This window comes from Leptinotarsa decemlineata, unplaced genomic scaffold, assembly GCF_025532065.1.
Source record: "Leptinotarsa decemlineata unplaced genomic scaffold, Ldec_3_MD MMD2_tig00026316_RagTag_RagTag, whole genome shotgun sequence".
Lineage (NCBI taxonomy): Eukaryota > Metazoa > Arthropoda > Insecta > Coleoptera > Chrysomelidae > Leptinotarsa > Leptinotarsa decemlineata.
Genome location: NW_027412685.1, coordinates 2,969,588 through 2,994,153, shown reverse-complemented (window position 1 = coordinate 2,994,153; position 24,566 = coordinate 2,969,588). Strand labels below are relative to the sequence as shown.

Below are 24,566 nucleotides of genomic sequence, written 5' to 3'. Positions count from 1 at the left end.
AAGCCGCAGCTCTCGTCTCATTATAATACTGGCAGGGGTTTGGCCGGTTGACTCGTGCACTGCCGAACGATAAGCCAGCAGGAACAGATGGAGGTATTGGTCCCAGTCTCTTTGATGGTCAGAGACTACCTTGGACAAGTGGCGGTTTATAGTCCTATTCATTCGTTCCACCATTCCATCGGACTGTGGATGTAAGGCTGTGGTTCTGGTCTTTCGAATGTCCAACAGTTTACATATTTCTTGGAACAGGTTGGACTTCGTCCAACCTGTGGTGTCAGTATAATCTTTTAGTATTCACATTGAGAATATGCACATCGACTCTATAAAGAATTTTCTCGTGCAGCTTCGCAAAGTACCTATAGCTTTTAGTATCAATGGAAAGAAATGCCTTATTACTATAAATACTTCTCAATACAAAATATGACCGCTGCATAACATACCTTCTGAATTTCAATTCACCATCAAGTATATCACCCAAACTATTTACCTCATTCACAATTGCAAGACGCACATTTTATCTAATTGTATATACATTTTCTAATTGTATAGTACGTAGGAAGATCAAGAGGAAGATCAGTTTGATCTTCCTCTTGAAGATGATCACTTGGTGATCGAAACACGTGTCAAGGTGTTAAAATTACGGTTTGTTGTTGGGATAAAACTACAGTAATATTCATTACTACTTACTACACCAAAGGTTCCAAACAGTGCATCACAAATTTTTATTTTGTCCCCTTAAAAGTAGTCCCCCTAAGATATAATACACGTATACCGGGGTTCTTTCCAATCCTCGAAGCAGTTCTGATATGCACTTTTTGGTATGTCCTTTGAGTACCTACTCAAGGCAAATTCTGTGATCCATTTTTTTCCATAGCAGAAAAATACCGAACACGATAAACACTTCTAACTTTCATGTCTAACAAACTAGACATGTTAAGCAGCTGAAACTGTGAACATATGTTCGAGACAAGTGAACCAACATGAAAAAAAGTCGCTAATCGAATGTACATTGCCCGCGAAATTTGAAAATTCATCTTTTTTTTTATCAGGCCATGTATATTATTTGTAAAGATAACACTGGCCTAGTAGTTCAGATTTTTAGGTTTTTAGTAATGAAATGATGTTATAAATAGAACAATATTCGAATAATTGAATACCCAGAGTAGAGTAAGTCTAAATTAATTCGTATAATTTGAGTCCCACCCACTTGGTATTTTTTTTCACATTTTTTGAAGCTTCATTTTTAATTTTTTTTTTTTTTCAGAGTAATACACTTACTGTTTTCTCATAAAAAAGTAAGTAACTTATTAACTATTTAATAATAGTTTCAACTAGTAATGGGATAATATAACAATTGAAAATCTGCAATTATCCAAATAATCAGAATGTTTCTGTTGTAAGGTTAGGTTAGGTCTAAAGTGGGTGGGTCTATCGACCCTCTACCGAAACCCGCAAGGGTTTATTGTGGCTCACACCTATTCACACTCGACCAAATAAACCCAGATTCTTAACAAAGCTGATTTGTATGGTGAGTGGTATTTCAAGTCAGATGGTAAGAGTACGGCTCTGCCGAACTCTAAAAACCTGATTCGGTCCCCAGCGGGGCAGGCGCAAAGTATATATGCACTGCTGTTTTATCATTTTCCGAACAGAGGCGACACACACAGTCTTCCGACTGTCCGAGTCTTTGCATATGATGATTTAAATGACAGTGACCTGTGAGAAGGTCTGTTAAACATCGTAGTTCATTCCTACGGTAGTCCAACAACTGTTTGGTACCAAGCTACGAAGGGTGAACGAACGCCTTGGAGTGAGCTAATCCTGGAAGATTCTGCCAGAAGTCCATAAATCTTCTTGCCATCCAGGTGTTCAATGTTTGATTGGCAAAGCCTAAAGCGATGCCAATGACAGGCTCTGGTCCGATGAAGCTGTTTGCAGCACCCTCCTTTGCAAGGGAGTCAGCAGTTTCATTGCCTTCCAGGCCAGTATATGGCCAGGAATCCAGACCAAAGACAATCTGTTAAGTCTTCCTATCGAGGAGAGTCGTTTTTGGCAATTTGTAACCAATTTAGGCGTTGCTCGGTAGGAGCCAAGAGCTTCCAACGCCGCTTGACTGTCCGAGAATATTTTTATTGACTTGTGTATGAGGTTGGGTTTATCCAATCTCTCAGCACACAATTCAATAGCGTAAATTTCCGCTTGAAAAACAGTCGCATAAGTTCGATCCTAGGCAGGTAGATATCTCTGTCGGCGACTAAAAACACCTGCACCAGAACCGAAAGGTGTTTTTGATGCATCTGTGAACCAACAACTATATGCTCTTAATATTTCCTTCTCCCGGAGGATCCAGTTCTCTCTACTGTTTAAAAAAATCTGTTCAAAATCTGTTTTTCCGTTAATTAGCTGTCGCCCCCGTACGAACGACAACTCTCAGAAGTTGAGAAACTTGTGCGAGCTATAAGGACTAACGAGGTCTTACCTTTTAATGTTTGATTCCTAACACTCGGGAATAGTTGGAGGTATAAAGTCAGAGGTCATTTTCAGAATGCTGTGACTTCCAGTGTCAACCAACAGTCTGTTGCACTCTGCATTAAATTGATTTTTGCAATTGGCAATGTGCACAAGTCTGTATGCAGTCCATCGAGCCTCTCTCTCCAGAAGAATGTGGAGGTAGATATAGATGGATCTCCATGGCCGCTGACGGTGGCACCACTGATAGCCAGACAAGCCTGTCTTTGTAAGCCAGAGAGCTTCACTTGGGTCGTTTTCTGTAAAGCCTTCGGCCACCAGGCAATTACACCATAAGTGATCATTGGTCTGACAATCATCACATAAATCCAATGGATTTGTATGGGACCTAAACACAAGGTTTTATTAGAAATCCTTCGACATGTCCATAGAGACGGTCTGGCTTTGTGTAAAACTTTTTCCAAGTTAGCGTTCCAGAAGAGTCTTTTATCAAGGACAATGCCAAGATATTTCACCTCCGTTCCAAATGGAATAACTTCACGATTGAGGGAAAGTGGCGTTATAGATCGTCCAATTTTCTCCTCCTGGTGAAGGGGATCAACACAGTTTTGCTGAGGTTGACAGACATCTGCATATTACAAGCCATCCTTCCCGATGTGGACCTTGCCAGGATGACAAGGTCATCTGCATAAGCTTGATGCAGATCAAATTTTCTTCTGTCGAGGACATCAAGCAGACTGTCCATCAGGAGCGACCAGAAAAGGGGAGATAGTACCCCACCTTGAGGGCAGCCCCTGATGACCCTGAACCTGATTACCTCTTCTTGAAGTGTCGTAGTTGCAAATCTGTTTACCAGCATGGCATAGACCAGTCAGTTACGGTCGATTCTAGGGGACGTGGAGGTAAAGACCCGCAGTGGGAAATGATCCGCAGTACATTGAAATTTCCCGCTATTATTTTACGCGGCCACAGTCCGTGTTTGTCCGTAGCAAAACATTAGCAGACGATCCACAATTAATGACATCTGTCTCAGATGGTAAAGAAATTATAAAATGAGGTAAGTTATTTTTTCGGGTATTTACTATAGATTATAAGGTAATTCATGTCGATTTTTTTGAAAATATACTAGTCCCAGTTAATTACAAAATGGTTTTATAGTTATGTCTGGGGCTAAACTGATAATTAACGGGGCTGATGTAATTCATGTTTTTGGTAGGACGACTCTCTGATGCCATTGACAATTATTTGTGGAATGGGGAAAAAATCCGCTTATGGTGCGGGAAAAACCCCCGCATTCGGATCTTTCCCACTTTTTTGTTAAATAATTTGCAGTCAATTTAACTAACCTTTCGTTATAATAATTAACAATGATGTGCCCTTGTACGTAGCAACAGTCTTATACTTTATTATGCTATTTTTTAGGAACTATAAAAAAACAGCTCAGAAGAGTTTTTACAAAAGGCCAAAGATTTGATTTCCGAAGGAAGGAACCAAGAAGGCAGCTGAAGTTATTGGGTTTGATGAGTCCACTCTGTGCAATAGGTTGAAAATAGGCACTGCGTCTATTAAATTGGGGCGTTTTAAGACTGCTTTTACGGTGGATGAAGAAACACAGCTATTGTCCCATATAAAATCATCGGACCGTCGTCCGATGATATTTGCTTTATGAATTTGCCGAGAAAAATAATATTCCTCATCGATTTCAAGAAAACTCTCGTATGGCAGGAAGACATTTCGCTAGGCAATTCATGAAGATGAACAGATTGTCCTTACGGACTGCCCGAAAAACAAGTGTGGCCAGAATAATGGGGTTTAATCGCCCCCAGCTTAAGCAATATTTTGATAATTTGGAAGAAGTTCTAAAGAAGTTCAAGTTTTGCCCAGAACAAATTTTTAACATGGACGAGACCGGGTTACAGACTGTGTCAAACAAGCTGCCTCTTCATGTTGCACCTACGGGACAGAAAGAAGTAAGAAAAGCCACTCCAGCCGAACAAGGCCAAACCGTGACTGTTGTCTGCGCATTGAGCGCAGTTGGGCACCACATACCTTCCTTTTTTATTTTCAAGCAAAAAAGGTTTAATGCCCAGCTCATTAATCATGGACCAACGGGTTGTAATATGACCGTGAGCGACAAAGGATACATGACGACTGAAGTCTTTCCCAAACGGTTAGACCATTTAACAAAATTTGCGTGCCGACTGCAGAGAAGCCGAAACTTTTGTTACTGGACATTCAGGTTTCACATGTCAGTTTACCTTTCATAAATTCGGCAAGGGCTAATATATTCATGTCTTAACTTTGCCGCCACATAGCAGTCAAAAAACGCAGACCCTGGACAGAGCCTTCTTCAGGCCATTCAAGGCCTACTACGATGAGGCAGCTGATAATTGGACAGTCAATCATTCAGGCCAATCACTTTCAATTCACAACGTTGCAGAGCTATAGTAGCTTGAGCCTTCGAAAAGACAGCTACTGTAGAGACTTTTTTTTGATTGATTCGGCTGTTACTTGATGAAGATCCATAGTAATTTCAAAAACTACACCTCAACGATTTGATCTCCACAAACTTTATTTGAAAAATATATCACATATATATCAGTGATTTGATACAAATCACTTGAAAAAGCTAATGTCTTAGCGAAACATGTGATATATTTTTCAAATAAAGTTTGTGGAGATCAAATTGTTGAGGTGTAGTTTTTAAAATTACTGTAGAGACAGCGGTAAATGCATTCCGTAAAACAGGTATTTTTCCTTTTTCCATCAGAGGTAACTGAACAAAAAGAAGTGGAAGATCCAGACGAATGTCTTATCATTGGAGGACGTGCTTAATGAAGGCGTGCCTGAGGTCGTTCATGAAGAAGCATCTGAGGTCCTTAATGAAGAAGTGGCTGAAGTCGTTACCGAAGCACCTGCAATCATTAATGGAGAAAACCCTGAGACCAATGAACTTAATCCTGAATCATCTGTAAACACAACACCTTCCATGAAACCAATAATTAGGCCTATAACAACAACGCCAAAGGATATTATTCCTCTTCCAAAAATTGCAATTAAGAGGAATAGGACAGGAAAAGAACTCAAATCCGCCAACATAACTGCTTCCCCATGCAAAGCCAGTTTAGAAGCTGCGGACGAACTGAAGAGGCAAAAATTAGCCAAAAAAGAAGAGCGAAAGACTAAACATGCTAAAAAGTCCCCTGTGATAAGACGTAAATTATATTATTCATGAGATGAGTCAGAGACTGTTGTCTCTACTCATGACAGCAACAGCAGCTGCGGTGAAATTTTCAGAACGGAAGCATGATGAAGATGTTGATGAAAATTTTCAAGATAACCTATAACCTGGAGACTATGCATTGGTAAAGGTTTATGTGGAAAAGAAAGACTGGACACTATTGTGCCAAAGTTACTGGGCATGCCAATGGTGGCTATGAGGTGCAGTTCTTTAAGAGGATGCCACAAAGCTACCGTTTTTCAATTACAGACAAGGAAGCCTTTGTCATTCAAAAGACATTGTGGAGAAGCTAAGCCCAGTGCTTAGCAGCTGGTAAGCGATTTCGGGACATGATAACATCTCGAATGACTTAAGTGATTATAATCTCCATTAAAAGAAACTTACTTTGGAAAAATATAACTTTCCAATTATTTTAATTTAAGTTTAATCCTATAGGGTAGATCCACAATAATTTGGGAAAAGATCCACACGCGGGTCATCTTTTCCCCCTGGTAGGAGGCAAAGGCCCGCATGGACACATTTTTCTCTAGCTATTTTGGCATGAAATCATTAGTAACGTAAGGAAGATCTTAAATGACTATGTGATAGGTAACTCAATGAAGTAACAATACCGTTTACAGCAATCTTGTGATCATTACTTTACCTGTAATACATTGAAAACAAAACAGTGCGGGTCTTTATCCCCATGTACCCTATACATTTCCTAGCCAGAGATAATCCCATATATTTAGGTAGTGCATTGTCAAATGCTCCTTCAATATCAAAAAATACAGCAACCGCAATCTCCTTGTTGTCAAGGGATTGGGAGATTTTCTCGGCAAGGTTGTTTAATGCTAAATCTGTCGATTTGCCAGTTTGATAAGCATACTGGTGGTTATTCGGGGGGGGGAAGCATATAATGCTATCCTCCTGATGTGTCGGTCCAGTATCCTCTGAAGTCCTTTCAACAGGAAGGATGTAAGGTTGATTGGTCGTACCGATTTAGGGTGTATATATACCACCCTTGCTGCCAACCAACTGGGTGGTATATTGTTCCACGCCAGAGTAGCTCATCTAGACAATTTTGTGAGAATAGTTAAAATTATTTCCAGTCCGTTTAGTAGAAGAGCTGGAAATATACCATCCTCTCCAGAAGATTTGAAGGGCTGAAACGACTTTATAGCTCATTCAACTGCCGGTGCTGTGGTAACCTTCTTTGTAACCTCCCAATCGTTCTTTTTTGGACGTTTAGCGCCCTCGAAGTTGGGAGGTCTGTTGTTATCAAGAGTCAGATTTCCAGGAAAGTGGTTTTCTATCAAAAGCTCTAACGTTTCTTTACTAGAGGTTGTGAAGGAAGTACGAAGGAAGTTTCTAAGCAAAAAAACTACTAGAGACTATTCAGGATATGTTTACACTTTTCCGGATGTGAAAGACGAGTATGAGTACAGTTTACAACAAATTGCTGGAAAAATTATCCTCCGAAAAGATATGGAAGAGGTCTTCTTAGATTTGAAATTTGTTTATGTGAATATAATAAACAATTCAAATAGATTTTGATGTTAGATAATAGATATACCTGTTAACATGTACTTGTACCAAAGAAAAAATGAAATTAAAAAATATCTGTAGAGTTCACATACAAAATTTCTTCAATCCTATACACCCCACAAGAAGGTGAATACGATAAGGCATAATAAAATCATGGCCGTTCCTATGGCCATGGTGAATAGAATCAGCCAACAATATATATATATATATATATATATATATATATATATATATATATGGACAACAAGTCGGCATAAAAAATATTTGGATTCAAAAAGGATAGCCCAGGTATAAACTGATGTTTTAGGAGAGGCACCGCTTCAAAATATAAAAGTGATCCTATTCACCCCATTCTACGATAACTACAAAATTAAAATTGAAAATATAAACATCTGAACTACTATAAAAATAATTTAAATTATTTGGTAATGTTGGAAAATACAAATAACTAAAGATGAAAAGGATATCCGGTAACTATCCAGTTCTGATGGCAGAATTACATACATTTTTCAGTGCTATCTCATTGCAGCAAAATTTGCTTGTGTTTCACCCAGAATTTGAAAGATTATTTTTCTATTCAATGGTGACACATTTTTAAATACTTCAAACTTTAATTATCCAAGTTGGGTAGCTGTGGTCCAATGGAGAATTTAACTTTGATCGTTTTGCCCATAACTGTGACGGGCATCCTCAGCAGTTTAAAATATGTTTTTCCGTTAATCAGCTGTCGCCCCCATACGAACGAAAACTCTCAGAAGTTGAGAACTTGTGCGAGCTAAGGACTAACGAGGTCTTACCTTTTAATGTGTGATTCCTAACACGGTTGCAGAATCATTCCAGCTTCAACGGTATGGTAGACTCATCAACGAGTCTACCATGCCAATTAATTTATTATGAAATTAAACTGATTAAGCCCATTACTAATTTCAACTAGTATTAATAATTCTCAGTGGGAATTACATATTTTTGGACTTGACTGCATGAAAAATTTCTTATGCAGATTAAATCTTTAGGTTTTAGGAACATTCATGCATACATATACATAGTTTGATATTAGAAGTTGAACATAACCAAAAAATAAAACAATCTGGATTCAATAACATGATTTTTTTTATTAATGTGAATGAATATTATTTACAATAGCTACAGAAGTCCTTTCTATAAGAAGTATACATTTTATAGATAACAAAGTTTTTCACAGCCCTGACATAATTGACAATAAACAATAAAAATTTGTTAAACAATGTTTGAATAACTCATGATTGGTTGACATAGTAGTGTATACTACAATAGTAATATAGTCCTCATACTTTGCTGGCTTAATTTAATAATACATTTAATTGGCAACAATTAATTTGCATAAAATATATTACAGTTAAGCTTGTCGACTGTTACCGAAAACTTTCAGAAGTTACAGTTTTGGGTCACTTTACAATATATGAATTCATTTGCTAAATATCAAAACTCTGTCCACTTGGTTTGCTTGAGAACATTTCTATTATAACATGAATGTAGTCAATGCAGTCAATTTGGCAAATATTTTTTGAATAGGTATATTGACGCCTCAATCCAACCACAATTTATATTCAGAAGAATTCAGTCACCAACCAAAATAACAATTTCAAAGTAGGTAGAATTTCAGTTATTTTTGCAAGTAATTTGAAGAAACTTGTCAATAAACCTCTGCATTATCTTCTAAGTCAATGGTTTTTCTCTTTTTAAAGATTCTCTTTGTGCCTTTCAAATCAGAAATTTTTCGTTTCCTAGCCTCTTTCTTTCTCTCGTGTCTCTTGATTTTCTTTTTTGCATAAATTTCTGGATCGGTTACTGCCAATTGTTTTCGTGTTCTTTTTCTTTCTGCTCTTTTCACAGATAATGTTTGTTGAAGCTTTGAAATCATATCTGTATAAATTTCCATGCCCAATTTCGTCTTCAACAAATTTGAAACTTCTTTTGCTAGTTGTCTGAGCGGGGCATTCTTTTCTTCTGTAGTTATCATTTCCCGTACCAACGGTGCCATTAGATGATGAAGAACTGGTAAAATATTTCCCACGTCCAAAGCTGTAGCAACACCAGCTATCCATTTGAATACTTCTGTTCGCAAAGTTATATCAGAAGAATTCTCAACAATTTCAGTGTTAACTACTTTTCGTAACCGTTTCGCTATCCATAGTAAGTTCAATTTATTTCCATCCTGGCCATTATCGACGGGAATGCTCTGAAGAACCTTTGCAACAAATACAAGATTTTTGATAACTTGCTCTGCTAAATCACTTTTAATTCCACCTGGTTGTAGTTGATCACACAAATCTAAAGTTAGAGATTTAAGGGATTTAGATGGATTGTTGAGAAGGTAACCACTGCTCTCTGACTTACATGATATCAAAAGTGTTGCTAAATGTTCTATATCTATTGTCGATAAGACATAGCCCAAAAATTGAGCTGCTGCTAATCTAACCCAGTCATGAGGGTAACTTAACAAGGCTTGAGCATTAACTGATAAATCTTCAATATCTCTGTGTTTCAGAAAGGAAGGACAGTTTGCTGACAACTTAAGAAGAAGTTGTAGAACTTGAAATAAGTGATGGTCTCGAATTCTTTGGTGTTCTTCTGAGCTTTTATGTTTGTCCTCTTTCCTGACTTTAACCATCTTACCAGGTAAATTATCGAAACCAAATTGTTTCAAAATCAGTGGCATCACAATAGGAAAACGAGTCTCAAAATTTGTTTTTTCTACCAAAACAAACAGACCGCATAACTGACTTGCAAGGCGGCAATGGCCTATATTTTTGTCTTTCATCCAAATAATAAGTATGTCAAATAGAGAGTCACGATCCAGCTTTGATAACCTATTCAACATTGTCGTTATGCACTCAGCAACTTTTTTTCTGCAATCAGGTTCTTCATCATTTACTAACCTTGTTCCTAATGTTATCAGTAACGTTCCACTATGATATTTCAAAATGTCAACTGGAAAAGTATTGATCAACAAATGTATCATTTCTAGAGAGGACTCCCTGCCAAACTTCAATTCGTAGCTCATTTGTGAAAGATAAAATCCTAAATGCTTCTCCAAAGTATTTCCTAGAGGATACTCCATAAGGAACTGGTGGAATATCCCTCTAGCTTGACTTCTTATATAATCCAGTTCCGAAACTATACTGAGTTCAGCTACTTTTTCCATAACGTCATTCAACTCAGGAATATTGACTTTTCTAGCAATAATGGCTTTCAACAAATTGAAGGCAGTAACTTGTCTATCATGATCATGAATATCTTGTTCTATATACAAAATGAGAATTTTTATCTGATTAGTGTCGATGGTATGAAATTTGACATCCCTTACAAGCACTGCCATTGATTTGAATGCGGAAACAACTAAATCAAAATTGTCTCCTTTACTAAGACCTGCTGATGCATATTTATGTAAAATACTGAATATATCTTTGGTGATGGATTTGATGTGACATCTAAGAGATGGCAAGTCATATTTCAATATCCATGATAGACATTGAAGTGTTAAAGTACACAATTTCACATGTTTAGATTTTAAGCAGTTCTTAAATATCACCACAAAAGGATCAACAAATTTCCTGAATTCTTCAAATTTCAACTTTTCCCTTTTCAATATTACTAGACACAATCTCAATCCAAATTCAATCAATAAATGAGCATTTGTATCTACTGCAGTCTTAACATTTTGTCTTCTATATAACTCTCTATTTCCAGGGACTTTGGGGATTATAAAACAATCCTCTTTCTCTTCCAAACGTTTATCGCTGGCTTTTTTGGATACTTCCTTTTTCAACTTAGGAATTAGTTGGGGAATGCTTTTTGATGCTGTACCATAAGCAAATTTCAACAATGAAGTAACAGAGATAAAGGTATTATCTACCAAGCCTAATGCAACATGTTTCAATGCTGTTTGTGCCTTGACCGTAATTTTGAAAGAATGTGAAGTCTCCAAAACTTGTTTTATAGGTAATATTATATCTAACAGACAGGACTCTGTTATGTATTGAGACATAATCTGAAGGGTGTCATAAGATTTGGACTGCCTTGCTTCAGCAACTTTCACAGCAATTTTAACGACTTCTTTTTCTTCTGATAAAGTACCGAACAGATCAGCAGTGCAAAGATTCATTACTGTTAGTAATATATCATCAATATCTGAAGGTTTATACAATTCCTTCAAGCAATTCAGAATGCCATGGATTGTGAAGACTAGAACATGAACTTGATAACCTCTATTCAGAAGGGACGCCATCTCTCCTAACAGTAGTGCCAAATATTTGGGTCCCAACGTTAACATAATTTTTTGTAATGTCTCTTTAGCTACTCTTCGAACACTTTCCAGATGTGATCTGAGGAAAGTGCAGGTTTTCATAAAAATACCTGGTAAATTATCTTCTAAAATCTGCTTGGGTAGCCTCTGCAGAAGTTTCACAAGAGCTAACGAAATAGGAACACGCAATAAATCTTCTTCTTCTCGATCGCTGCCAGTTTTTTTTCTGTTAACTTTATGAGAGCTTTCGTGTTGTGTCATCTCTGCCAAGGACCTGTGAAGCATTGGTAAAAGTACCAACTTTATAGTCCTAATTACTCTTGTAGCTGTAGATTTGCATAACACATTAACTTTTTCGCATACCTTCACACCACTCTCAACTGCATCTTCATCATTTTCACCGACATTCTCGTCATCCTCATCCTGTTCACTTTCTAGTTCAGAATAAGTTTGATCGTCCAATACGTTTTCTTCTTCTTCTTTGTTCTCAACGATATCATCCAATGGAGATTCTTTTTCTTCGGATTTATTTGTTTCTGCAATTTGCGTTTCTGTTTCATTCAGGATGGCCCTTCTAAGATCAAAATGGAAGGCATCCAGAATAGATACAATCAATCGGACAAGTTGCTTTTGAAAGTCTAATTTGCCACTCAATTTTGTCAAGTAATATTTTAATACTCCTTCGTACTGATGCCAAGGCAAAATTCTACAAGCAGTACCAACAGTTTCAATAGCTGCATCAATAAGACTGTTCTTACTCGAAAACTTTTCTTTGCAGAGGTAATGTGTTGTTAAAGGCAGAATAAATAGCATTATAGTTTTGGGATTCAATGCTGATAATTGTTCTCTGGTAACATGGCAGAATTTCAATAGCGCCCTTGCTTGTCTGTGAATCTGAAGATGAATCAAATTTTCGAAAAAAATCTACTTCCAAATCATTTTTGTTTGTGAACTTATTGAAATCTCTCAAAATCACATGACATTCTGGACACTCTCTAGCTAAATGACCCAACAGTGAAATATATTCATTGCGGATTTCATCTTTAGGACTTTTGAGCCCAGCTCTTATCAAGGTAAATAATGTCCCATCCAAAATGTAGTCGCTTTGCCTATTATGCTTTTTTAACAATTCAGAAGATGTACATTTGAGAGTATGAGAACTAATTTCTCTTAGCGATAAATCTTTTTCACTTTTCATAAAAAAAGAGCAATTATATACAACAAGAATTCCCAAATGAATGTTGATATCTTCATTCTGAATAATGTTGTTGACATCTTTGAAGGCTTCATGACGAAGTTCAAAATCAGGCTGATCAATCCATTTTCGATCGAAAGCATTGATTTTTGTTATTATCCTAGCATCTGACTTGAGTTTTTCATCTTCTGATTTTTCAGCAATTACTTCCAAAATGTGACATAATATTTTGCGACACGATGGGTATGATATTTCTCCGAATAATGGGGATATTTCCTTGAGATGGATTTGAGGTTTCAATACATTTTTGATAAGATTATCAACCGTTGTCATGTATTTAAGAACAACATCTTCTGAAGAAAAGGTACATCTTTTTAAAACAACAGGTAGAAGAAGACTTAAAATTTTATCACTGATTATGGGTTCCCAAATCATTTCAGAAATTGCAGATAATATGAACAGCTCCTTTTTATTCAAATATTTTGATTTTTTTAAGAGGTTTTTCTGAATTTTATCTAAAATGATGGGTACATGTGGAACCAAAATCATGCTTCCGTAATTCAGTTTACCATCTAAACCTATTTTGTTCAATTCTTTTTTGTCAACTGGCAACTGGTTATCAACTGGAATAGACATTTGTTCATCTTCTTCGTCAGGTTGTAAAGTCAACAAATTTTCTAACATTTCTTCGATAGCATTGATTACCTTCATTTCAGTTTTCTCATTCACTAGTAATTTCATGACGTATGGTAACACATACTGATTGTGTTCATTTTCCTTGCATTTAACTAATAATGGAAAATACCTAGGATTGGAGGCCCATATTGCAATTAATTTAAGCAAAGCAGTTGGACTATGAATACTCTCAATGTTCAATTTACTTAAGTTAGGCCACACAAACAATTCAAATATTGTATTGATTTGTTTGTTATTCCAGGAGTACTTAACAAATTGACTGAAAAATCTTCCCAGCATTTTCATGGCAGAACTGCGAATCAATTTCAACACTGATAAGTAACCTGAATGTACCTGTTCTACATTATCAAAAGCCACTTTTAAAAAGGCTCCAATTATCATTAAAATTTGAAGTAAATATGACAAAATTGTATCTCCCATTAAACCACCGCATTGTTCCAAAATAACGTTCAATAAATTTATAGTACTCTGCATCCTCTTGGGTGGTAGGAAAGTATCCAAACTTGTGTTATTCAATATGGATTCAACCATCATAACGGGATCATCATGAAGATAACTGTTATATAATTTCAAAGCTCTTTGTAGAAATGTGAGCATTTCATTCTCTTGACATCCTGCTAAAAACCTTAATATCAGTCCTCTTCTCAATTGTCCTGAAGACTTTCCACCAGTCCTCATTCCAGTTTTTGCACTCATTTTGCTGAATACAATTTGCATCACAATGGGGATCAGCCCCTCTCTGTGTTCCAGAAGAACTATGTCGCTATCTTTATCAACTTTAAATGTAGTTATTTCGTTTTTAAAATTCTTATCGTCCACTAAATTGTACAAGTTTTCTTTGTACGGTGTTAAATATTTATGTTTATAAGTCATGATGCAATCCAATGCAGCCTTTTGAATACTTGAATCCTTGTGTTGCAGGAGATCAAAATACAGTTTGCACAATTCAGGCTCTCGATACATAGATAAAGGACTGTGGACTTGTGAAAATACCTTCAATTTACACAACAAAGTTTTAATTAACATCGTTTTGTTGATATTTGATGAAAATTTTTTTGATACTTCGGGTGAGATATCCTTTTGATTTTCAACAGAAATGTCTGTTTTTTCTTCATTTTCCAGAACACTTTCTGCATTTTTTCTGTCTTCAAAAAGATTTTCTTCAGCAGGAAGCATTTGTTTAATACTCTGGAATACTGCAACTTCAGAATTGGTTGTGCGATATTCTGATTCAATAAAATCAAGTAATAATACAGACACTTCTCTAGTTTTAGCTTCTGCAACATTAGGAAACAAAGACAATGCCTTCCACAACTGCATTCTATAATTAACAAAATCTGGTTTCGATGTTTTTTCATAGTACTTATGAATCGTTTCAGATTTTGATTCAATTAATTCTAAATCATGTTTTGGAGATTTCAGTTGGTGACAAACATTTTTCAGTTGATATCCAAATATATCCCAAAAAATATTCAGTTCCATACCAAGAGCATGTGAAGAAATTATTTTCAAGATAGGCTCCCAGAGTAACTGAAAATTAAAATATAGAGCGCCACAAAGGTACCTTAAAGGAATTGTTTTAAATGGAGTTTGCATACACATTCTCATTTGAGGCTTGTTGAAATTCAGTTTTTCAAGGTTCTGCAATTGATCTCTATAAGTGTGAACATCTGGAGTTGTGGACTCTACACTGTAAAAAATCGAAAAAATCTTCCAGCTTTCTTGTACTGAATCTGAATCAGCATTATGTTTCAACTGAAATTCTGAAAGATTTTCAAATGCCTTGTATATGTGAGTTGTTAAAAGTCTGATCTCATGAAAAGGAGAACTGAAGTTTACCTGCATTGTGTTATTAATTTTCATCAATGTTTCATATGATATTAAATTACTTTCACCGTTCACAGAGGTGACAATCAAACTCAAAGTTTGCAAGGCAGTAATATAAGCAATATTAGTAGTTAGGTGCAATATTTTTGGCAAAATATGATTTGAGGTAAAATCAGCAACATGTGAGGTGTTACACTGAATGTGAATAATACATTCAACTGTTACATTTATCAAAAACAAGCATGTTTTTGAGTCAACTTGCTGATCAATCATATCTAAAAAAAATAATAATTTATTTTTGAGAATTTCAATGATTTCTTCATCATATGTTGAAGTCAAATGTGGCAAACAAACCAAGCTCTTATAATAATCATCATAACTTTTGATCAAATCCAAACTATTCACTTTAATTTTAGAAAGTAAAATATTCATAATGAAACTGGTATTTTCTTTAAAATCAATTGGATACCTGACCCAATTCTGTAAATTCATACCATTAATACATAGCGGGGCCTTCTTCTCAACAAGTCTTGTTAGAATCTGAAAACAGTCTGAATCCAACTGATTTTTTACACATAGTCTCAAGAAATTGGGCAAAACATTTCTTTCAAAATAAGAGTATGTACTAATATTATCAACAAAATACAAAAATACAGATTTATGAGTAATAGACAATAATTTTCTAATCAATAAAGAAGCTTGTTCCTGTGAAATTTTGACGTTTTTTGATACAAGTAACAAAATACATATTTGAGTTATAGTTAACAATGCATCTTTTTCCTCGTTACAGACATTTAGTAACTCCATCAACGTTTCTACTAATACAACAGGATTCTGTAAAAATTTTCCATTTTTATATTCAACAGATTGCCCCACAAGTTTCAAGATAATATCAATATCTTTTATAACACTAGTGCCTTGCCCAATTTTATATTTTTCAGTAAGATTCTTCAACACAACAACAAAAGTAGACCACAATAAATCACTTTTTTGTGGATGAACATGAGCAAGAATGTTTGATACTACACCTTCCATAATTCTGAATAATACATCTTGATTCTGCTTCACATCTGATAATGATTCCAAAAGAAGTAGAAAAAAAGAATCTGCACAACTGTGAAACTGTCCCTCAACTCCGTAGATAACTTGAAAAAGGAGTTTACCGCATCCAGCAATACCATCTTCTTCATTTTTCACTGATCTCACAAGAAGATTCAAAAATGTCTTTTTATCCTTCACTTTCCTTGCTACAAATGAAAAACTTTCTGCAGCAAAACTATTGATGTAATCTGGTTTGTTATCCGATAGGAGGGGTAACAGAGCTTTGAAAACTACGTTAATGTCTTTAATTAAATGTCTCCACAAAATTTTGAATAAGTAGGCCAAGCAAGTGAAAGTCCACTCCAGCTGTTGGGAACATTTGGTATCGAGTAAATAAATTAGCACCTCCAAAAATTTTGGAAAATATACATAAAATTCCTTGTGAAGATCTTTGGCAATAGCAACTACCAAATCTAATAGAGTCTGTATGCTTAATGGGTTTTGCAGCTTCAAATGTTTCAATAAAATTTCAATTACTCGATCCTTTGATATCAAAATTTGAGGCAATGTCACCAAATTATCTGCACGAATTTCTTTTCGGAACGAGTCATATGCTTCACTCAGATTCAATACATTCCATTTTATTATTGTTTGATAGAAATATGATTCGTTTTCATCTGACTGTGATTCGTACTCATGAGCCACTTTATGAAACACATCCACATCGATTTGTGCTATACGCTCCGAAAACGTTAAAAACTTGAAGGTATTAGAGTCTTTGTGATGAGTTGATTTATTCTTCATGGTGATGTTGAGATTTCAGCCACTATTGATGAAAATCCTCAAAATATACTCATGCTTTAATGTTCATATTCACAAATTTCAACAATTTATGGGTCAATTCATTCATCATTATGTACTACCACAACTAGCACCGTCGAAGTAACAAACACAATATACCACACTTTACATTTAGTTAACAACATAACCCTAATTTTGACATCTTCACATTCTTATAACCTCTTTCACACATGCTTATACATTCTTTCTTCTTCTTCGTTGTTCATGTCGCTGGTGCATCAGCCAAGGACATTATTTCGAAGTTCAGATCTCTCATTTCACACATACCATTTTTGTCACACCTTGTTCTCATTAGGTTTTCTTTTTATACGTTAGTATACTAATATACTGTTAGTATATTACGTATAGTGAATATGTGAAGAATTATTTTCATTTAGACAGTGATGAAACCTTGCACACCCAAGAGACTATTCGACCACTACAATTAAGGATAGAATAAATGAATCAAAATAGCCTTAAACTTCATACCGGAGAAAAGAATCTACATCAGTATCCAATCCTTAAGGTTGGCGGTTGAGTACATCAAACTCACTAGAGTGCTATCCGTATCACTGAACTTGCATTGAATATATTTGCTAAAGGAGCGCAAACGTATTAAAAACTAGTAAAGTATGAATTGACAGTCTATTCATTAGAATATCACATATGTCCTAACTGGGTGCATTGGCCCAACCACCGACATAACTTAAGGTTATGTCGATGGGCCCAACTTATGGTACAACTTTCAGATTAGAGACAGTGTTGCTATATGTTGTACAGTTGTACAACTTACATCCACGTCTTATTATTACTCTGAGCATAATACTATGTTACAGCACTATTTCGTACTGTATTGTACGTCTCACACCTTTTTCGAAAAATACCCTGAATTGTTCAATAACACGAGGAAATCCATTTCGGTTTCTGTCAAGACCAATAAAGAATGAAAGGTGAATAAGAATATTGAAATAGCTGTCAATTCTTCTTTCAGACTAAGCGAATTCTCAAAATGAACGTTTAACGTTTAGCCTTCTTGGGCGAGTTCTTGAATTCAATAGAAAAATTTCAATAGATTGATTTAACCACTAGAAAAGTGCTGACGTTTCGAATGTTCCAATAGATTATTGATCGGTTCAGTGGAAGAGCTCGTCAGTAAAAAACTTGTTTATTGTCTACTTGTTTATAAAAATTTCACACATGAGTTTTTTTTGCCTTTTCTTCGATGGTTGGATTGAATGAGGACAAAAAATAAATGATTTCAATCGACGTATAGCTACTATGGTAAATTTCCTAAAGATAGCTTATGTTTCAACCAACAGAACTCGTAAAAATATAGGTTAACCAGTATTGTTACTCCTGCAGTAACTAACCCTGATGTACAATTTTACTTAAAGATCCACAACACTCAACCTGAAACGCTTATTTCATAGTTTACAACAAGTAACGTAGTTGTTGTAGTCTATGGCTTATTTCGTTTTTCACCGGTTAACCCAGAGGAGGGACAAGAGAGAGAGGTGCGAGAACATATTTACGGTCGAGTAGGCTCTGAAGAATTTTGAGAAAAGTATCATACCTTACCACTAATTCTAGCAGGATATTTCAATGTTTATGTCGCGTCCCAAGAGGAAAAATTCACAATAAACTTTCCACAATATAAATTACAAATACAAATGAATAATAACTAAAATGAGCCTACCACAATACATGCAATAACAATCGATGCAGTTTTCTCTAGATATCTTTCTAATTTTCATTCGATAACATGTATCTTATTTCTCTACTATAAGCCTTATTGTCTCGGTCTTACAATCAACCAATATATGTACATATAAATGCAGCTAAGGAAGTTTTACTGCAGTCGTGTGGTCTGAAGCATACTTGCTTTTTTTATTTTTTCCGACTATTAGAACTCAGAAATAAAGGGCACTATCATAAAAATAATAATGTTACGAAAAAAATCATTAAAAATATTGATAGAAACACTCATCGAATCGTTTTTGATCCCCGTTGGAATGTTGAAAAAAATATTTATTTCCTTTTACTGAAAAAATCGAAAAATAAGGTCGCTGCCAAGAAACAAAAATGAGACAATGGGAAATAACCAAAAAAACACTTCGAATCGTTTTGAACCCTGTCGAGACTGTAGAAAAAAATTCCTCGTACTTTAAAATCCGAAAAATAATGGCGCTGTCATTTGTTAATCATCTACGTCGGGATGACAAAAAATATTTAGTTATGGAAAATAAATGATGAAACACTCATCAATTTTTTCTGGATCTCGTCGGGATTGCGGAAAAAACAATATTTGTACTCAAAAAACCCGAACAATTAGGACGTTGCCATAAATTCAAAAACGTCGAGAGAAAACCCATGGGAAATGAAAACCAAAACACTCATCAAATACTTTTGAACCCCCGTCGTGCTGGTAGAAAAATAATTTTACTGTCCGTTTTTCAGCTGATCCCACTATTCCACATTATCTCATCCAAAGATATACAGTAATACTTGATAAAACTCAAGATAGACAGGCGATAGTAATTCAAAATGTCAATAGAAAAAAAGAGGGAATGAACATTAATTAAATCTGGCTACACGTCCTAAAAGGTCCAGGTTATCCAATTGAGTGAAACCAAGCCACGCGCACTAATAATAATATAAAACTAGAGTTAAACACCAGCATCAGGGCTGCTCCTGGCTATACAATTGCTATACAATTCAATATTTTTTCGTACATGCATAACACATTGACGAAAAGCAAACATTTTGACTTCATTTGGTTTTGAATTGATTCGAACGAGGCCACGATGTATATTTACAAATTTCAATCACTTCGTCCTTCGCTAGTCGAGTAATCTGTCTTCCGTCTCATTATGATAGGCGTGTCCGTCTGTCATAGAACTCATAGATACGATCACAGAGCACAAAGCTCTTATTTTTCAGATCAGTCAAATGTCAAATCTGCCGAAAACCGCTGACGCTAAAAGAAAAATAAATCCACAGTGAGAAGAAAAAAATTACGAATTTCAAATAAATATTTATGAATGGTAGTTGATAGTTCACTTCACCCCTCATGATTTTTGTTTTAGGAGACTTTGTGTTGTCATTTTATTTGTTACATAATATAAGCTAAAGCTAGAATGCAGAATTTTTAATTAATATCAATGCAAATAGTAATCAAATCAATATATTTGCAATAATCACTTCAAAATATTTACATTTCACATACGATGGATCGTCTGCGCATGCGCTAATCGCTTTATTCCATCTTTGCATCATGTGGGAAGCTGTCACTTGTCAATTATTCTGATGACAGTGTTGGCCAACGATTATGGACATATAGGATTGCTTACTTTTGCGATTTTGTTAGACACGGCACGTGATCTCGTGACTCTGGATTGATTCGGTACTGCACTTTTAAATTAAATTAAACAAATTTCATGTAAATCCCTTATTAGAATATTATTTTTATATAGTATTAAATACTTAATATAAATGGATTAGTACTAAGTAAAATTTTTCTTTTGTGGATGATAGGGCGAGCTATTTTGTCCTTTTTAAAAGTCAGAGGTTTCATCCGTTTTTTATTATTTTCGTGAAAACTACAACTCTCCCAAAAATTTTGTAATGAACTTTGTTTTAGATAATAGTATTATCTAAAAAAAAATGTATAACTTCTTGTTCCATCTTTTATAATAAACGCTTGATAATCAAAAATATATAAGTAACAAATTGTGTATAGGTGTAACAACTCTTTTTATTTATCTGACAGAAAATACATGATACGGTTTTTATTTTTTATTAAGAAAATGAGAAATTCAGATAGAATAATTTAACTCTAACTTTGTTCCATAAATGATGGAATTGATAAATCTACAATTTAATATATTATAATACTACATTAGAGCAAAAAGGAACTACTTTATCCACTGAATATATTTGATATATTTTTTTTGCACTAATGTAGAGAAATAAATTTAAAGGACTAATCTATTACTTTATTTAATTTTCGAATTTTTTTTCTATTATCAGAATTGTTTAAATTATTTCTTTTAAGTGACCTATTTTCGTCGGCCTTTAAGTTATTATATTTCATTCTGATAATTGTTTGCAAAATTCAAAAATAATATTTGAAATTCTTTTTGAAAGAGTTTTTACAACTCCTGGCCCTTTTCTAAATCCATTTAAATGATGTTTTTTGAAAAGCTTGTTTCACTTTTTTCTAACCAATTATCTGTGAGTTTAATAAGACCTCCCAATGAAAGTTGTTGGACCCAAGAAGGTATATTATAATTATGATCTTCTGCTTTTATTTTATAAGTATAATCGCTCAAACCAGGTAAATCATTTTTATGCTTTTTAGCAAAGTATTCTAAAGAGTCCTCTGTTATTTCTGGAATATTTGTATTTGAAGTTGAAGGAATGTTAGTAGAAATATCAGAACTACTAGATGAAAATGAGCTACTGCAATTTGATCCTATTGTCTGCTCTAAAATCGTGTCTGCGTTAATTTCAATTTCATTTGGACCACGGCTTCTAATTTGAGAAAATCCATTTTTGAGAGTGAATTTATCCCCTCTTTTGCAGCGACGAATTCATTCTATTTGCAAAGTTGTGGAAACCATATCCTTAGCAATAGAAAAAGAGTGAAATATTACATCAGTAACACCACTTTTCTTTAAAGTCAACTGATTGCTTTTACAAGTTGACACTGCATAAATACGACCAGGCATTTTAACTAAAAATTACAAGGTTATTTGATGGTTAGACTATTATTATTTCTATTATTTGCAAAAATGTGAATAATTCAAATTTTCCAATTCTAATTTAAATTAAATTAAGAATTTAAAAACGTTCTAAAAACAAAAAAAAAAGTTCCACAATGGCAAAAAAAAAAACCTCAAAACGGAAGAAAACATAGCAGACTCTTATATGGCGTCTTCTCGTTACATCAGTTTACAAAATGTAATAAAAAGTCCCTTTAAAGTAATCAATGTTAAACGAATGAATAGAAAAACAAAAGAAGAAGGCATAACTATATATAAACCAACAGCTACAATTTTAATTACTTTCGAGGGGGTGGTTTTGCCCAAACATATTAATATGTGGTATATGTCCTATACAGTATCGCCATATATCCCACCAGTTATCCAATGCTATTCATGTCTGAAGTACGGCCATACAAAAAAAATTGTAAAGGAAAAAAACGGTGTTTCCATTGCGAGGAACATCATGAAAATGATGAAATTTATGAAACATGTTGTAAAACCATGTTGTTTGAATTGTAGTAGTAGGTACATAACATAAAACAAACAGTAGAGAATGTAGGGAATATGAGAGACAAAAACAGATAAGAGATAGGATGTGTTTTGATAATATTTCATTTCATGAAGCAGAACAACTTTATCCAAAAGATACAGGCACTCATAATAATCCCAGAGACTATCCTACCTTGAATGAAGACAATCCAGAACAGCTAAACCATATATCTTTTAGCCAAAGAAGGGGAGTACCTACATCAAATAGAAAATCCAAACAAACGAACATATTCACAATCAGTAAATCAAAATAAAAATATCAACTCAAAAAACAACTTACGGGAAGGGGATATGATAGTCTTGAAGGAAGTACTACTTAATCCAGATGGGAGAATACATCAGCCACCAAATGGCACGGTTATGAACTACCAAATTAATCAAAATAAAAATAAAAATAATGTAACAAATATATTTCCCTCGCCTATTAGTGCCATACCAAATAATAATAATAAAACTGACGAAACCATAAATAATCAAATCTTAAAACTATACTCTGAAATCATTAGGGAAGCTAAACATAAATTACTTAACACTCTGGGGAACTGCAGTCAGCTGCAAGCTGAAGGTAGGGCTAGGACTTGATTAAAACCTGAATATATATATATATATATATATATATATATATATATATATATATATATATATATATATATATCACCAAGAAGGCACTAGAAGGACTAAACATCATTAAAAGTTTTTGCAAAACCTGGTGGGGTGCAGATCATAAAAGTATGTTCATGGCATTCAATGGAATTGTAAAAAGTCTCCTCTAGAATTCGGGAGTATACTGATAACACCATGCACCAAAAAAAATCTAGACAAATTAGATAACATTTTCAATCAAGAATTAAGACTGATTACAGGTACTATGAAATCAACTCCAATTAATGCTATTTTGGCTGAAACTGGAGAACTGAAACTGGAATATAGACGACAATGGTTAGCTTCCAAATTCATAATAAATAGGATTGACTATGAACCCCCAGTATTGAATATACTTAAAAAATTAAGCGAAATTTGCAGTAATAAACAAGGATACTGGAAAACTAGGAAAACTTCCGTACTAAGTAGAAGCTTTGGAAAGCGTTTTTATATATAATGGGCAATTACACAAAACGGATATTATCTCATGCTTCAAGACATCAAAATCCAGGATCTTAATTTGAGAAAACAAGACTCAATTACAAGACAATATTTCATATCGTCTACAGAAAAATACAGCAATGAATATAATTTCATTTATACAAACGCTTCTAAGCAAAACGGGAAAGCAGGGATAGGCATATATTGCCCAACAAACTTTAACTTTTCAGCGAGGGTAGCTGATCAAGCTACTATATGTGACGCAGAACTTATTGCAATATACATACAGGAATGATGATGTGTCTAGAAAATGATTTAAAAAAAAACCTTATCTTAAGTGACTCTAAAAGTGCACTAGAAAGAATTGGTAACATGAAACTAAGTGCAAAAACAGATTACATCACAATTAAAATTAAACAAACTAGGCAGTTGGTCGGATTGAATGACACCGAGTTCGAGTTTGCGTGGATTCCAGGGCATTCAAACATCGACGGAAATGAGAAAGCTGATAAGTTGGCAAGAGTTGGCACGATTCTTAATGTTCCCCTGAATATCAAATTAGATAAACATTCTCTACTACCAATTTTTAAAAATAATATCCGGAATGCCTTTAGAAAACAATGGGCAAAAGACATTCTACTCAAAGGAAAAAATTACCAAAAAATTCATTCTGAATACCCTAATGAAGTATGGTATTTAAAATTCCCAAAAATGGATAGACGACATATCACAACAATAATTAGAATGAAAACAGGACATTGTACCACCAGAGAACATCTATACAAACTTAACTGTATTGATAATCCATATAGTGAACGTGGAAAAATAGAAACTTCAAATCATATATTTTTTGAATGTCCAATCAACGCTGTCCCGAATTTTGACTTATATAATCAAATTATAGAAAATGGAATCCAATCTCCACTAACCATTAACATTGTCCTAAGCAAACTCAGTATAAAAATTCTAAAACTACTTATTAAACATATTGATTAGAACAATCTTAAATTGTAAATAAAATCAATGCAGAGATGACCTGATATAACT

General features: G+C 34.5%; 1 protein-coding gene and 1 long non-coding RNA gene across 2 annotated transcripts; one reads left to right on the top strand and one right to left on the bottom strand.

The window, feature by feature from the left end:
* The first annotated feature begins 274 nt into the window (after positions 1-274).
* Positions 275-7,333, top strand: LOC141485313 (uncharacterized). Its single transcript, XR_012467141.1, has 2 exons — positions 275-3,526; positions 3,892-7,333. It is a non-coding gene; the product is annotated as an uncharacterized lncRNA (long non-coding RNA).
* Positions 7,334-8,329: 996 nt separating this feature from the next.
* On the bottom strand, positions 8,330-17,296 carry LOC111508249 (small subunit processome component 20 homolog). Its single transcript, XM_023163688.2, is given in 2 exon segments — positions 8,330-12,443; positions 12,445-17,296. Coding segments are annotated over 2 exon segments (8,175 nt in total). The 5' UTR covers positions 17,086-17,296; the 3' UTR covers positions 8,330-8,909.
* Positions 17,297-24,566: the final 7,270 nt, after the last annotated feature.